Source organism: Acomys minous (assembly GCF_964271855.1).
Source record: "Acomys minous genome assembly, chromosome: 7".
In the NCBI taxonomy this organism is placed as follows: domain Eukaryota; kingdom Metazoa; phylum Chordata; class Mammalia; order Rodentia; family Muridae; genus Acomys; species Acomys minous.
Window position 1 is genome coordinate 45,227,220 of NC_140488.1, and position 17,529 is coordinate 45,244,748.

Genomic DNA, 17,529 nt, shown 5'->3' on the forward strand with positions numbered 1-17,529 from the left:
AATATTGGAAGGTAATGTGCCAAGAGGTTAGCACTGGTTGCTTCTGAAAAGTAGGGTTATGACTGATCCGTATTTTATTTCTTTTTGTACTTTCTTTTTCAAATTTTCTACAGTAAGCATGTAATGACTTGCATAATCAGAAAACCATTTTTTTCTAAATAAAAAGACAAGCAAGTCACATAATCCCAATGCCTAGAAGCTGATCAGCCAATCTGTTTTGAATGTTTCCAAGGCAGTGAACCAGGCAAAAAAGTAAGAAGGATGATTTCAGAGTCCCCAGGGGAGACTTGTATAGTTAGTTCCTAGGAAACCAGAAGTTTTAGCCACTCAAAACACATGTAAGTGTTTTTGGTGTGAATCAAAACCTTCCATTAGACATAATTTCAACAGCAGCTGTTACACAACCTGTATAAACTATTTTTGGTGTGAACCAAAAATTTAACAACATAGAAACTCTGTTAACTATTTCATTATCCCATAGGTGCAAGCCTCATCTACCACTGGCCAGGATTGGCTGCCTTTTAGTTAGGGGAAATGCCTGATGTTGTAAGGAAAATGCCTGATGAAAATACCTTGGCTGAGCAGGGAGGCTTGGCCAAGAGTCAGGGCAGCCTTCCTGACTGTGTCTCTAACTGTTTTATGTTACTCTGGATTTTTGAAGGCTTTTGACATGGCTTTAAAAATCAACAGATTAATGGAAAGTCATAAGTAATGCATGCCCATTCTCATAAGAAAACAGAACTATGTAAATAGTGACGTCATGTTCTCATTTCCCCTGGTTCCTTCCATCAGGAGTAAGCGATGTTAATCTGATGTGTATCTTTATGCCTTTCTCTAGAGCACATTTAAACACACACAGTGGACAAAGCACCTCCTCCACTTCTTTTGTTTGAAAAAATACAGATCCTAAGCACCATTCCAGGGTTTTTAAAAACGAACTTTTCAAAGACCTTTAATGAGCCCTATAATGAAAAAATGTGTTCAGTAAATCTTCATGCATTGTTTTGTAGTTTACTTTTACCCCTTAATATATCATGATTCCTTTCAGGTTAATGTCTAAACACCAAAGTCATTACGTTTTGGTAGGTATTAGGGAAAATGAAAAGATTCAGTTAAAAGTGAATTCTTTGGTTTGCAAAAGATACTTAATCTGTCTTTATCCTTGAGAGTTTCATACATGTGATTAATGAAATGTGATCATATTTACCACCATTTCTCCCTCTAACTCCCCTAATGCCCACACTTTCTTTTTTAAAAAATATTCACTTATTATTTATTACGTATACAGTGTACATTAGATCACATTATAGATGGTTGTGAGCCACCATGTGGTTGCTGGGAATTGAACTCAGGACCTCTGGAAGAGCAGCCAGTGCTCTTAACCGCTGAATCATCTCTCCAGCCCCCAATGTCCACACCTTCTTGCACACCCCTCTCTAAACTTCATGTATTTTTTTTTATAACCCACTAATCTCATTGGTGCTTCCCATGTGTGCACGGGTTTCTGTTGTTGCTCAGATCATAGAAGATCTAACAGTGGATATAGCCTACACAAAGAATGAATCTAACAACAGCTCATCAGTAAAGAGTGGGGTTTAGAGATCATCCATCTCACCTATGCTGGGATTTTGGCTAGCTTGATCTTGCGCAGGTTGTATGCAGATAAGATTATTATGAATTCATGTATGCAATAGTAATGTCAAGACCAGAAGACAATATTTCGTAGTTTCCAGCCCATCTTCCAGGTTACTAGAAATATTTTAAACAATGTTTAAAAAAAAAAAGCTAAGCCAGGAGTGGTGGCACACACCTGTAATCCCAGCACTTAGGGAGGCAGAGGCAGGCGGATCTCTGTGAGTTTGAGGACAGCCTGGTTTACAAAGTGAGTCCAGGACAGCCAGGGCTACACAGAGAGACCCTATCTTGAAAAACCAACCAACCAACCAACCAAACAAACAAATATCCCTAATGGTAAAAAGATCTTACAAATTGAAAAATGAAAGAAAACCAGGTCCTACTGTAGTAAGAAACATTCTGAGATACTGTTAGTGGCCAGGATGGTAGGATGAGAGTGGATGAGTTGTGTCTGGCTCCCCTTCTATAACAGATACTTGTGCCCCTTTGTCTTTCTGGTGCTGGATCTACCGCTTTTTTTTTTTTTTATAAAAGCTTATTACTAGGAATGACCAACCCCATGTCACAATGAGCAGTTGTAGCTACTTGTTTTCCTATCATTCATTTGATCCATGTGTATATACCAGGACCCAAAACATGGACTTTATTTGTCAGAGGCTTATAATTATCCTCTGATGGGGTGGCATGCCCTCTTTCTTAAGTCCTTGAGGTACACATTATGATTATCCCTACAGGCTCGCTATAAATTCCATTTAGCCATTTCTCTGCCGCCATAGGGTATAATGGTCATGTGCTCCACACAGCATAGCATTGCAGTGTATGGATGCTGCAGAATGCTTTCTTGTTTTGGCCCTGCTCAAAGTTATAGGGAATGTGCATGGCCTAGCATGACGATCAGGACAGACGTTCAGATGGAAACCCCTTCCAGATCTTTTATTTTCTATCTTTTACCTTGGTTGTAATTGCCTTGTCCCCTATTCATGGGCATTTAAACATTTATTGATGTGGTAGGGCCTTTAATCTTCCCAGAAGCTGTCCTTCATGTTGTAAGTAATTGTATATCACTCAAGCTACCAGTGTGAAAGCAATTTCTTGTTTTGATAAAGTGGATCAATGTGACATTCTGTGGGTTAGCCAGCTTTCTTCAAACCATTATACAGCAGTGTCTTAGAGAGTTAACAGAGCTATGTAGCACAACAACAGAGGTCTATTGTTGTGTGAGGGTGTGGCTCAGAGGCAGAGTGTTTACATGGCATATAGAAGAGAGTGAGTGAGTGAGTGAGAGAGAGAGAGAGAGAGAGAGAGAGAGAGAGAGAGAGAGAGAGAGAGATCTAACTTATGTGAATCTGAACTTTCTGATCTTCTCTTCTAAATAGTATAGAAAGGTGCACCTTGACTGAATTATTGGTCACGTATCAAACATCCAAAGATATTTTCATCATCTTTAACAAATATTCTACCTCTAGCACAGAAATAGAAAGTAGGACATTAATTTGATGACATTACATCTGCCATTTCCCAAGGTTTTCCCTGCTCCAGAAATCAGAATGGAGGGATTCAACAAAGATCTGGTTCTTACAAATTCGATCTTTAATAATAATACTAATTTCAACATCTTCCCGATGAATATAATATCATTTGCACAATTCTCCATTTTCAAACTTTTATTTGTTTATTTATCGTTTTTTTTCATTTTCAAACTTTTAAAAAGTTGAAAGAACCATCCAGTAGATAAGCAAAAACTTTCTTGTAAATTTATGTTTTGCTTATTGGCTTTATCTTTTGTTTATGTGTTCTATTCATCTGTCACCCCATCTAATTTTTATATGCATTTCAAAGTTGAAGACAAAAGGTCATTTCCCTTGAAACACTGCTGCATGCATATCTTTCAAGATCAATGCTTGCTTACAGTTCTTTTTATTTTGTGGACAGTTTCTTCGTTCATGGTTCCCTTTAGGTAAAATTTTCACATAATAACATATAAAAAAATCTTTGATGTTTTTGACAATGCGTATAGCCTGCTTGTTCTACCCTTTAAGTGTGTCTCCCTAAACATACCCATTCACCTGGAACAAGCCTGTCTGGGAGGAGCAAGACACACAACACACACTTTATCTATTCTCTTGTACAAGATGCCTTTTCCTTCTGAATGACACATGACCTAGAGCACACCTTCCTGACTATCCACCAAAGAGTGGTGCCCATGGCCAACTGGCACTAAGAGTCACCAAGTTTCACAAAGACATATCTTGCTGAACCAACAGGACATTCCTGCCTAGTCTGAAGCAAAAAGCAGTTCTTTTCCTGTCCCTCAAAGTTGTTAGATTGTCTCTCTGCTTTCCCCACAGTGCTCTGGCGCCCTGGGCATAATTTGTCATGATAGGAAAACAAAAATCCCTAAGCACACATATTGTATTCAAAGCCAGTGGCCAAGTCCTTGGGCTTTACTTGGTCCTCAATTAAGTCCCAAGAGAAGGTAGGGGATCACCTTAAATGCAAATACAGCACAAGTAGGAAAATTCTTGGGGAAGGCCTAATTTCAGCTCAGCCCTGCTGTAGTTTCATGCAACTGTGAAGAAAGAAGAAATGAACCTCACTTATGTTTAGTTAGGGTTAGGGACATGGGGAGGAAGTGGAAGAGACTCTGCTGGAGGAACCTTCAGTCATAAGGTCTAGCTCTGGTTCTAAAGGCTCACCCATATTAAGTGAAAACAAGCCAGTCATGGTCGCCCATGCCAGTAATCCTGGAACTAGAAGACCAGCGTGCATTCAAGAGCATCTAGAACAAAACTTTGTATTAGAAACACAAACAAAGCTGGGTGTGGTGGCACACGCCTTTAATCCCAGCACTCCACTCAGGAGGCAGAGGCAGGTGGATCTCCGTGAGTTCGAAGCCAGCCTGGTCCTACAAAGTGAGTCCAGGACAGCCAGGGCTACACAGAGAAACCTTGTCTCAAAAAAACCCAAAAGCTAAACAAACAAACAGAAGGAAAAGGAGAGAACTAAACAACATGGACAAGCTCAGTGAGAGTGCTTGCTTAGCATATGCAAAGTTTTGTTTTATCTCTCATAACTAAGCTTCCTTCCTTCCTTCCTCTCTTCCTCCCTCCCTCCTTCCCTCTCTCGCTCCCTCCCTGTCTCTCTTTCTTTCATTCTTCATTAACTTTATATCTCAATCATAGTCCCCTCCCTCCTCTCATACACCCCAGAAAAGACCCCCCCAACCACCACCATCAACCCCCCCAGCTCATCAAGTCACATCAAGACTGAGCAGATCCTCTTCCCCTGTGGCCTGTCAAGAGGTAGCCCCACAAGGGAAAAGTGATCAAAAAGCAGGCAACAGAGTCCATGTCAGAGACAGCCCCTGCTCCCCTTACCAGGGCACCCACATGAATCCTGTGTTTCCCATTGGCTATATGTATGTAGGGAGCCTAGGCCCAGCCCATGCATGGTCCTTGGTTATAAGCCCCTCTGGGTCCTGATTAATTGGCTCTGGTGCTCTTCTTGTGGAGCTCCTGTCCCCCGCTCTTCCACAAGACTCCCTGTGCTCTGCCCATTGAACTAAACATGTTTTAAATAAGAGAATCAATTAATAGTTTAGGTCAAAATTCAGGAGAAAAAAAAAAAACCCTCAATCTGTATACCTCTTACCAATATTAGTGCTACAATTTATAGAAAAGATGAAGCAAAGGCCAGAAAATATGCATGTGGAAATTTAGCTAAGAGCCCTAGTTCCCTGCTGTGGGAGACAACCCTTCCTCCTGGCTTATAGGCCAGGACTTATGAAGTGGATCACAGTTAGCTCTCAGCCTGGCATTTCTGGTAGAGAATTCTAATTCCATTACAAATTGAGCACTTTCTTCCTGTCATCACACTAGGATTGGCAGATACAGAGAAACTGTAGGCTCCAGCCTCTCCCAAGCAAGCCTTTTCAGAGCCTACCCCAGCCCTCCCGCTATGCAGCCATCCCTCTGACATTCCACACCAGGCCTGGTGTGCTCTCCTGAGCTTCTCACATAATTTCCTCATGTCCCTTGTGTTTCCTCCCTAGGCTCTCAGCCAGCCCTACGGTGCCCCAGTGACCTCCTTCCCCAGGGAGGGTTCCCAAGCTTAATTGTGCCTGAGTGTGGCAGCCCTTTACAGGCTTCTCTTCCTGTGAAGTAGCCACAGTAATTTAGGTCCCTGGATCCATTTAGATCTCAAATTGACCTGTCATTTTGGAGAGTGTATCTTGCCCACCTCTGCCCTTGATTTTCTTTCTGTTCTGGTGGTCTGTTTGCTTTCCCTGGATCTTTACAAAATGGGTCAAAAATCAAATCTGTAAAACATGCTGCGCTAGTGTCTGTAATGAAATTGCTTTAAACCTCTGTTCAAAATAGCTGTTTTGTATTATATTCCAAATGTTCTGCTTGGGATGCCAAAGCTTTGCCCAGTAGCAACAAGCCACTGGAGAAATAAGTATAAGTGCAAATCAAGCTAGATCAGCTAGCAGCCTGATTTGCACTCACTGGTCAGGACATAAATCCAAACTAAAGTGGGAAGGGCGTGCCTTCTAATTAGGAAGTGTGGCACTAAAAAGCCTTCCACCAGTGTCTTTCCTTCTTCCGCAATTTCTTCTGTGTAGTAAGGAAGAAGTTGCCAGGAAATGTGAAAATGAAGAAGCAAATTATAGCCTGCCATGGTGGTACATCCCCTAAGAGGTAGAGGAAGGAGGAGCAGGAGTTCTGAGTCATCCTTGGTTGTATAGCAGGTTCCAAGCCATCTGGAGCTACATGAGCCCCTGTCTCAAAGGCCTTTCCTCTCGCCCTTCCTGCCCCCAAAACAAGCAAATTACACCCACCCTGCTTTTGTAAAAGTGGATTTGCACAAGTAAAGCCAGTGTCAAATCCCAAACTTGGGCCCTTATCAGAATTACCTGAAGTGGTGTGGGGAAGGCCTGAGAATGTGCATTTGTGACATACTCTCCGCCACCTCCCCATCCCCGGCGGTATAGGTACTTTTGCTCTGGTGTAACTATGATGAAAACCACACCTTTAGGGGCTGTGTTGAGGAGACATGAAGGTCAAGGGTCTCTGAACATGGGAAATGTTGCCCAGAGACAAGGATTGCATAATGTGATCTGGAGAAGGTTCCAGCCAGCCACAGGCAGGATTCAGCTGTCTACTCCTGGGACTCAGTAGTTGCAGAGTACAAGTTAAACCCAAGGCCTCATGGCAAAAGCCCTGCCCTGTCTTGTGTGTTTTTAAAACTCCCTGCTGCCATGTCTTGCTCTTCCTACATGAGGAGAGAGTGGTGGAGGGAACTAGGACCCTAATGATCCCCCGGAGCTAGTGGCCCTTGATGAACCCCAAGTTCCAGAGCAGTGGCAATTGAGAACTACCTACAGTAACTCACAGACTGGGGCCCCAAATGGCGGCTGAGAATGCGCATGCTTGAAAAGTCCAAGCAATGCCAGCTGGTGCTTCTTGACAGAGGGACTATGAAGTAATCTGTGCCCTGAGGACTGAGGGGCCTGGGCCAGTGAGAGACAGGCAGACCAGGGGCAGCTTCAACATAAACTGGGGATTTCGTTGCCAAGGGTCAGATTTTGAAGTGACTTCATTTTTTTTTTCCTAGGGTTAAGAGTTTGCGAGAACTCTACCAATTTACACACAGCATTTCTGCATTCCTAACTCAGCTTCAAACCATTGTACAGATTGTGGCAGGCGCCTGTAATCCCAGCAGCCAGAGACAGGAGGATCTCTGTGAATTAGAGGCCAGCCTGGCCTACAAAGCAAGTACAGGACAGCCAACGCTACCCAGAGAAACCCCGTCTCGAAAAAAGCCAAACCAAACAAATAATGACTACTGATTTCTTTCCATGAAGCTTTACAGGTGGCATTCCTCCAATGCTACCTATTTGCCTCTCCCAACAAGCATGCAGGGCGGACCCATGATTCCATATTTTTTTTTGATGAACAAATAGCTTTAGAGAGAGCATAGGTGGCTTTCCTAATATCGTACAGCTCGTGACACTTAAATTCCAACTGCAATCTAGCTCGAAAACCCTCCCTGCATTTTTTCCAGTTACCTCTACTTTATTCTTGCAGGACTCAACCTTCAACAACTGTGGGGAATGCTGGCCCTCACAGTACACAGATGAGTCCTTCTCCAGGAATGGCTTTGTTTGCAGAAAGCCTAAGGGGCCTAAGGTTATACATCGTCCCCAGGTGAGAGCTGTATCCAGTGACTGCTCAAAGGTGGCTTCTAAATAGCTGGCTTTCTGTTGCAAATCAGGACCTCTTGGAACTTCCAAGGGGTCTTCTGCAGTGTCACTGAGGCTGTCTTTGTTCTTTCCTTCTCTGTTCAGCACCATTTTCTCCCTCCCTGCAGGTGTCTGTCCTGAGAATGTTCTCCATCCTTCTTCCCACATGCTCTGGTTCAATATGCTGCCTTTGGGAAATGATCTGTTTCTAAGATCACAGGTTAATTCTATGGAGGAATCAGGACAGGAACCAGTGCTTTTCTATGCTCAACTTTTCAAAGGCACCTGGCCGATCTCCCACCCTGATACCTTTCGGGCTTCAGCATTTCCACCCAGGAACTTGGGTGACCTTAGAGAATGGGTCAGAACATGATAGGAGAAATTCATACACCGCCCCCTGGAGCCCAGGGTGATAATGCCAAGTGCTTCTTCTGTGTGTGACTCCTTCAGGGCAAGGCAATCATCCTTGACGAAATGAACAGACTGCATGAAATAACAAAGATCACCATAGAAGGTTCAAAGCATGTGAGCCAAAAGCCCTAGAGCAAAGGGAAGCTTGTCTTCATTTCTACAGCTCTGCCCCGGGACAGAATAGGGCAGGGATGCTCTAGGGTTTTGCCACTTCCTGAGACCCATTTCCTGATTCTGTGTAGCAAACCCCAGGGTCACACAACAGCCCAGGACTCTGGAATCTATCTTCCTTGTTTGGGGGTGACATAGTGGAACTTCATGTTATGGCCCTTTGGTTGCCCTGTGGAGCAGCAATGATAGACTTTGCATAGATTCATTTACTGTCTTGTCTAGGGCTGCCTAGTGGCTGCAAAACTAGAAGAGGCCAAGCCCTGGACTCTGAACCAGCTCATTTGCCTCTGGAGAATCACTTCTGATGTAGAGAACTGGAAAGGGTCTGAGAAATACTTGGAACCCTTGCTACTAATCATGGCACTACATGCTTATGAGGCCACAATACCTCAAATCCCACAATGGTAAAATACATTCACAATGCCCAGAACCAAGCATTTCTGCACCAAAGTAATACAGGTATAGAGATTCTTTTTTGAGATTCATTTTTTTTTTGTCTATACTTTTTTTTTGTATTTTTGAAGTTTAAAGACAAGGATAAGTTTTTAAAAAGACAAATACAAGGAACTCAATGGAGAAATCTGGTTCAAAGATATCTTGATATTTATTGTTTTTATTGCGTGTCTACAGTTAGATTTTTGTATCAATAGGTTTTACATATATACATATACTTATATAATTTACTATATTCATGTATTTTAATATGTACATGTATTTACTATACATATATCATCACTTATGCATATATGCATATTTATATTATTTAGTTAGTTTATACAGTAAATGTATTTAAGCAACTAGAACAAAAACAAAGTTTGGTGTACTGAACCCAGTCCCCTGTGGACAGTGAGTTGACTGGATACATATAGAGCTATGTGTAAATGCAGAGATATATGCTTGAAATCTGTGGCTTCACTGGTGGAGTCTTATTCTATTTGTGCCAGGTAGAGAGAGAAAGGGCAGATGAAAGAAATTATTCCATTCAAACCCAGTTTGGTCAACCAACGAGGTGTTTTGGGGGAAGGGTTACTTAAAGGGGCATAGGTGAGGGGATACTTGGAGGAACAAGGGCATCCAGGCAGCTGCTTTGCCAACGAACCTCACCCCAGACTGGATTACTACTCACAAAAGCTGCATTACCAGGGGACCCTAGGCAACTTGCCCATTTCTATGCCATGGAAGAATTGCCTCTTCTCCACCAAGTGTTTACTATCTATATAACCTCTTATCCAGTTTCATGAGCCTTATGGGAGAATTTAACTTCTAAAAGAAAAGAAAAGAAAAGACATACAAAAAAACCAATGAGTTATTTTAACAGTATCTCTTGGGCTTGCGGGCACAGGCCTGTAACCCCAGCTACTTGGAATATTAAGGAAGGGTGACTGAATGTTTAATCTACTTAGGCTACGAAGTAATTTCAAGCCAGCATGGGCACCCCAATGATACCCTACCTCATAATAAAAAGTAAAAGATGAGCTGGAAATACATAGTTCGGTCGTAGAGTGATGAGGTGTGATGCCCCAGGTCTAATCCAAGTACACGTGTATGCAAAAGTCTAAGTATGATAAAAATGAAAATGAAAATCACAGGGGTATGACACCTCATTCTAGTTATAATGACAAAATGACAAAGAAAACAATTGCTGGTACAGATGTGAAGAAAAGGAAGCCTTTATAAACTGCTGCTGTGAATGCAAAGTACTACAACAATTATGAAAAAAATGTATAGAGCTTCTTCAAAAAATGTAAACACAGAATTATCTAGAAATCCCAATGCTGGGAAATGATATCACTATAGAAGAGGAGACATCTGCACTTCCATGTTTATGGCAGTACTAGTTACAATGGCCGAAGCTTCCATTCAACTTCAATGTCCAACGACAGGAAAACTGGGAAGTGGTTGAGAGAGGCAATCAGCATTAGGAACTGGGCAGCAGGTACGTAGTTAGAAGACATAAAGTCTAGTATTCTACCAAACAAGCAGGCACCCATGGGGAACAATGAAGTACTGTAAACCTCTAAATAGAAAGACTTTTAAACATGTTTTTATTACAAACACAAGATAAATATAGAGTGCAGGGCACAATGGCCTTCCCTGATGTCCAAGCATAGGCCAAAGAAGGAAGATAAACAGCCTTCCTGAACTGAGTAATGAGACTCTGTCTCAAAAACAAAGTCATCTGTTGAATCAGTTAGGAAAGTGCTTGCTATGCAAGGCAAAGGATCTAAGTTCAATCCCCAGAACTCATGTTAAAAAAAAGAAAAAAGAAAAAAGAAAAAAGAAAAAAAAAGCGAGGGTTAGTGGCCTTTTATAATCCTGCTAGCACAGGAGAGACAGAAACAGGCAGATCACTGGCTGGCTCGTCATGTTACACCTACTTAGTGAACTCTAGACTATTGAAAGAGCCTGTCTCAACAAACAAGGCGAAATAACCCTTGAAGTTGACCTCTGGCTTCCACGTACAAAGGCACACATGACACCTCCCCACATGAAGACGTATACTCATATACACACACAAAGGGAGGCTGGAGAGTTAGTAAAACATTTGCCAAGCAAGCCTGAACAACCTGAGTTCAGATCCCTACCGCCCACATAAAAGTGTCTGTAACCCTGGTGCTGAGCTGGTGGGCTGCGGTAGTGACCATAGTTGCCTGGAGCTTGCTCACTGGCTAGGCAGTCTGGCTGACTTGCTGTGCTCCAGATGCAAAAGATAATATGGAGAGTAAACCGAGGAAGACATACAATGTATGGCTTCCACCCCCACCCCACATACACACATGTATATGAGGGATGCAGCTTGGTGGTACTTGTCTAGTGTGCCCTTAAAGAACCTGGGTTTGAAGCCAACACTACAAGAAAAAAAAATAAGTATATGAAGTCAACATGCCAACCATCCCTATTTGATCAATGCAGTAGGTGTAAATGTAGATTCACTTACAACAGGCATGCCCTTTAGAATTGAAGACTGAATACTGGGCTGGCGAAATGGCACAGTGGTGAAAGTGCTTGCCACCAGGCCTGAGAACTTGAGTCTGAGCGCCAAAGCCACAAGATACAGAGGACGGTGAGAAGTCACTCCCGCAAATTGCGTGCTGATCTTCATAGGTGCACACGTATACAGACACACAAACACACAGAATAAATAGACGCAGTAATAAAAACTATTTTAAAATTTTAAAAAATTTACGTGACTTAGGGGCTAGGGTTAGGGGCTAGGGGCTAGGGGCTAGGGTTAGTGGGTAAAGGGGCTTGCTGCGCAACTATGATCTTGGTCATGTAAGTTTGTAACCCCAGCCACCTGACTTCAGTGTCTGGCCTTCAAATGTAAATGGTATTCACATGGTGCGCCCTCAAGTATACAAATTCACAACGTTGCATATTACTTTATGTAATACATTCTATAACTTAATCAATGACCTATTTGCAGCAAGCAAATTCAGTTTCTCCTTTTCTAAACTCTCCCTGAATGCTTGAAGGATTGGTAGGCAGTTTGCCAACTGCATTCTAGAAAGTTCCGGGTGCTTCCATACACTTTGGAAGCAGCTAGTGGGAATGATTTTCCTTAGCTCCAGTAGGCTATCTTCCCAGATAGCAAAACTGTAGCCCTTCTTACTTGAAAGACTTGTCTTATCCTGCCTGTTAGTCATGCAGCCTAAGTGGGACTCCAGAAATCCCATGCACGCTCTCCCTCCTCTTGCCACATTCCCGCCCCTCCCCACGCACCGCCATCCCCCCCTCCCCTCGCGCCTTTCCCGCTCGGCCGCCTGGCCTATGGCAAACGCCAAGAATTAATTAGGGGCGGGGATGGAGGAGCGTCTGTCAGGAGATCGCCATATTTCTGTAGGGCCCTAGGGCAGCCCTGGCAGTCGGTGGGTCAGGAGAGGTGCTGACAAGGCGGGGCAGACACTGAGTTCCTCAGGCTTCACCCCTCCCGCTGGGGACAGGTGGCTGCAGTGCGCCCCGCCTCCGCCAGCTGCGAGTGGGAACGAGGGTGAGCCAGTCCAGAACGGCCACCGCCAGCTGCGAGTCGGGGGGGACAGCTCGGTCTACTGCAGGGAAAGCCGGCCAAGGGGTCCGGCAGCGGCAAACGGGTATCCTGGCGGCCAAAAAAATGCTCCTGTACCGGGGGGCCCCCGTGGGCCCTGGAACGCCTGGCTGCGGACTGGCCCGGGCGGGCAGCGTCCCGCAGGCCTTTGGGATCCGCCTGAGCACGGTAGGTCTGGGGGCCCCCCCGAGGGGACGGACTCGCGCGAGCGCGCAAGGGTCCCCGGGCTGCGGGGGATGCGCGGGGAGGGCCGGGCGAGCCGAGGCCTCACGCGGGATGGGACCTTCTCTTGCCCCCAGATGAGCCCCCGCTACCTCCAGAGCAACTCCAGTAGCCACACACGACCCTTCAGTGCCATCGCAGAGTTACTAGGTGAGTGACGAGGGCTGGCTGGGCGGCGGGTCGCAAGCCTGGGACAGCGGTGCCAGCGTGGTGCGGTGGACGCGAGAGGAATGCACGAGGCGCGTGGGGCGGGTCCGCCCGAGGCGGGCTGGGGGGCCTCGGCCATGGTGTTCTCTGGGGGCGGGGGGGGGGTGGCAACTAGATCCCACCGGGAAAGCCGAGGAAGCGAGCTGTGCACTAAGAGTTTGGGTAAGGTTCCCGTGCCACCCTTGTTCTGTCTGGTTCGTGATGTTCCAGTCACTTTAGGATTCTTAGTTAATAATCAAAAAGCAATGCATAAAAATACCGGGCCCGAGGCGGCTGGGTTAGACGGTGGCCGGCGGCCTACAGAGGGCCCCAGGCTGGCAAAGGAACAGTGTACAGGACCATGTAGAGTAGTTGGAAAGATCTGGAAAGGACTTATTTAACTTTAGAGACAAAGTCTAGGAATGATGGGACATCTCTTAAGAGATGATGACACGAGTGCATTTGGCTCCCTGAGACTGCAGAGGGCTGGGTTCCTAGTCTACGAGCGCCCTCGCACCGCTGGAATGAATAGGGAGGACTTCGGGACTTAACCTCTGGGTGCACGGGTGCTCGCTTAAAAAAAAAAAACGTTTTCAGTTGATTCCTTGGAGCAGATTCCTACAGCTTCTGCAGTAATGTGTTGTTCGGAAAGCAAAGACGAAAAGCAGTTCTGCACCAAATGCAGCAGCACACAGAAGAAGCACATTATAAATATCTCAAAAACTCAAAGAAGGGAGAGAGATTTATGGGGCTAGTTAGCACAGAACAAAATCTTGAAAATGGTTTCAGAGCTACGTGAATGAAGGCCAGTGGGTGTGTAAGCCATTCATTGCTGTGGCCATGCCAGGAGACTTGTTTTTGTAAAGATGTCGGTGAGCTACTGGAAGAGTCAGAAGACTTATTTGGAAGGTGATGGAGAATTCTGATGATTAGTTTGGCTATAACCCAACAGGCCTTAGAGTAGGTTGCTGATTGCAGTCTAGAGAGTTCAAGAAGAAATCGGCATTGATGATACAGTTTGAATTTCCAGGGATTTCACTCTGCGCCTTCAAAGAGTGGAATAAGATCTATGTGCCTGTAGCTTATTTTAAAAAGCCAAAAGAGGGAATTTAACAGTATAGTAGATAGACAGCAAAGCATTGTAAAAAAGTCTGCTATACTTTTACAGTTGCTTCTCCTGTATCTGTTTTGTGTGATTTGCACTTTATAGGCGAGTTAGTAAATTTTCAGTTTGTTATTTTGAAATATATGATTTGTCTTTTCCCTTCTTTATTTTTGGTGGTGTTATTTTGAACCCAGAGAGAACCTCATGAATGCTAAGCAAGTGCTCTGCCACTGAGCTACATCAATGGCTTTATATGATTTTCTTTTCTTCTTCTTTTTTTTTTTAGACAGGGTCTCACTGTGTAGCCCAGCTGGCCTGAAATGTGCTGTGTAAATCAGACTAGCTGTCAGCACACAGAGATCTGCCTGTGTCTGCCTCCTAGTGAATGCTAAGATTACAGGCATACACCATTAAACTCAGATCACTATATGAATTTTTAAAATATTAAAAACTGTAGACCTGGCCTAAGATGACTATCATGAATGTGAATGTGCGTATACAAAGACAAATTGTTTAAGCCAAGTCACAAATATTGATAAGGCAAAGGAACATCGCAGTGTTGACTGGTAATCCAAAACTTTCATTTTGGCTTTTGCTTCAACTCTTTTTCCTCCTTCCTCATTACTTTTTTAGGGATAAACATCCATGATGCACAAGGTCGCCATGATAGATAGAAAATGCATATAATCCACATCCGCTTTATGTGACAAACGACGTAAAAAAAGGTTCACAGTTTCTGTAAGATCCAAGTAGGAAATGATGTATGAAGAGAGTTGCACACCAGGGCTGGAGGAATACAGACGAAAGAGGAGTGTCTTAATCTTAGCAGGAACAGAAGCAGCAGTCGGAAAGGCATTGTGGAGGAGGGGGCATTTGAGAAGAGATTTGAGGGGTTGGGTCATGTGGATATAGAGAGGGAGGGACATTCCCCTCTCAAGGAACAACTGGGTGAGAGAAAGCATGAAGACTATCTTCTGGGTCCTTCAATTTAATTAAAGCACGGTGCTCACAAATGGGACACTTAGACACCTTTAACGAGCTTAAAAAGAGCAATGGAAAAAAAATAGCTTTGCAGCTTTATCCTTGGAGATGAGTAGCGTTTTTCTTTCTTTCTTTTTTTTTTTTTCTCTTTCCAAGATGAGTAAACAGAGGTTTAGAAAATAAGCGTACTTTTTCCTCCCCCTAAGGCTACATGCTCCGTAAGTGGCAGGTTCTGGCCGCAAACAGGTCATTTTATTTCAAATTCCAAGTAGGAAATGAGGTTAGAAAGGTGAGCTGGAGCCAGGATGTGACTGGGAATCTCAGCATTTGACCTGCTAGCCTGACAAGAAGAAACTGTGATGAGATCTGTGCCTCAGGATGCTTCATCTTACAGGCCTGTGGTGAGAGATGTGGATTTTAACGACTGCTTATGAAGCAATTGAGATAATACAGACGAGAGGGAAATGCCTGTGAGAGTAAGAAAATGACTACAAGAATAGAAAAAGCCAGCTGTAGCAGAACACGGGGGGAAGGGGGATGTTACAGAGCAGAAAGAGAGACGCGTTTAAAAAAAAAGACTTAAAAAAAAAAGATTTGCCTTTTTTATGTGTATGAGTGTTTTACCATGTATTTAAAGTGTACCACATGCAATGAATGCAGTGCCCACAGAGGCTAGAAGCAGGTGTCACATCGCCTAGATTTGTAGTTATAGACAATTGTGAGCTGCCATGTGGGTCTTGGGAACCAAGCCCAGAGCCTCTGCAAAAGCAGCAATTGATTTCAACCACTGAGGTATCCCTTCGGCCCTATCAAAACAACTTTTCAACTAGGAATTAAACTCACGGTTTCACACATACCGGGAAAATATTCCACTGAGCTGCAACTCCAGTCCCTAAAGTGGCTTTTGAGACTCATACTTGCCATACATACATACATGTAGAAACTGTGTGTGCATGGGCGTGTGCCTGTATGTATGTGTGTGTGTGCGCGTGCCTGCACGCACGCGCGCGCATGTGTATGTGTGAGAGTAGCCTTGTGACCAAAGATGATGTCCTTACTTTTTATACATCTACCTACTTGCAAGTTGCCTCGTAGTGCAATAGCCTGTCCCAGGCAACCTTGCAAATCACCACGTCCTGGAACAGGAATGGATAGGCGGAGGCTTGTGAAATAGTCTTTCAAAGCAGTCTCCATTCCTTATCTCTTGTCACTGAACCACTTGGTAAACATTCTCCCATCCCCCCTGCCAGGTTCTGATGAGGTGTGAGTCTGCAGTTCCAGAACTTTTTTTTTTTTTAAGAGGACAGGGAATCATGTCGACCCACGTGAATGTGGAGCAGTTTGGGATGTAAGGAGTTTCGTGTTCTTGCTAAAGTAACTTGGTAGCCAAAGGCAAGGTGGAGACAGAGCCCTCTCACTAAGCGATGTCCCGGACTGGGACAAGAAAGTATATGAAATTGTGAAGCCATACTAGACAGATGAAGACAGGGCAGCTCACACCCAGGTACCAGGTAAAGATGAGGAGGGGTTCTCTCATTATCTCTGTTCATAGTCTATATGGGCTGGGCTGGGGTAGAGGGTAGAGTTCCTGGGATATGATAGGCTATGCCACATGTTGACCAGTTTTTACAGGGCTGAACAGGAAGAGGTGGGATTGAAACTGCTTGCCTTGTTAGTGTCTTATAAGCTCATCTATTGAGGCTGATGAAGTTGTTATAATTTCATTTGTTGAGGCCTCAAGACCGGCCACACAGAACCAGAAAGTAAGTGTAGAGCTCTGCTTGCCAGGCCATGCCCACTGATCTCAATTTCCCTCATGTTCCATCAGACTCTGACCTCTCCTGAGCCCCATATTTCCCTGTACTTCACGAACCCTCAGCTCATGGCTGACTGCTCCAGACAGCTACCATGTAACTCATGACCTGCCACTGTTTAGAGTCTTTGGTCCACTCCTATAAAGCAAGCAAACAAAAACAACCTGGTAAAGTTTGACCAAAACTCTCATTAGAGAGAGAGAGAGAGAGAGAGAGAGAGAGAGAGAGAGAGAGAGAGAGAAGAGAAGTGACTTTTGTTAGAAACCCATAAAAAAATTCATTTCGTGTCCCAGTGTATAAGTGTACAATTGGAGTCAATGTGTGTTATATATTTGAATTATGAATGTCCACAAAGTATTAGAAAAAAGTCCCCAATAGTCATCATTTTCCGTGTATAAATGATATCCAGCTGGTTGACAAGTTGTATTGGTCTCAATGGCTTTGGCTGTCTACCAGCAAGAGTGACTGATAAGAGCCTGCATGCCAAGTAAAATTTCCTGAATGCTGACAGATATAAAATGCTAGGTCCTTCTGATGGTTAAGGGGAAAAAACCTGCCTCTTACAAAGTAAAGAACTACATTTCTGTTAATGCCACCATTACTTACCAGCATGTAGCTTCTGCTGAAATGTAGCCCCAGCACCGTTGCCACATTTATATGGGGCTTAGGTCCTGCTTGGTCCTTATAGATCCACAGTAGTAGACCTCAGAACCCC

General features: G+C 44.1%; 1 protein-coding gene across 1 annotated transcript in view; it reads left to right on the forward strand.

Annotated features, from left to right (window-relative positions):
• The first annotated feature begins 12,269 nt into the window (after positions 1–12,269).
• Positions 12,270–17,529, forward strand: part of MORC4 (MORC family CW-type zinc finger 4) — a 59,508-nt gene continuing 54,248 nt past the window's right edge. Inside the window, exons 1-2 of the mRNA XM_084789944.1 lie at positions 12,270–12,674; positions 12,806–12,878. Of these exons, the coding sequence (XP_084646070.1) occupies positions 12,573–12,674; positions 12,806–12,878 (175 nt within the window). The 5' untranslated portion in view covers positions 12,270–12,572. The remainder of the gene's footprint in view (positions 12,675–12,805; positions 12,879–17,529) is intronic.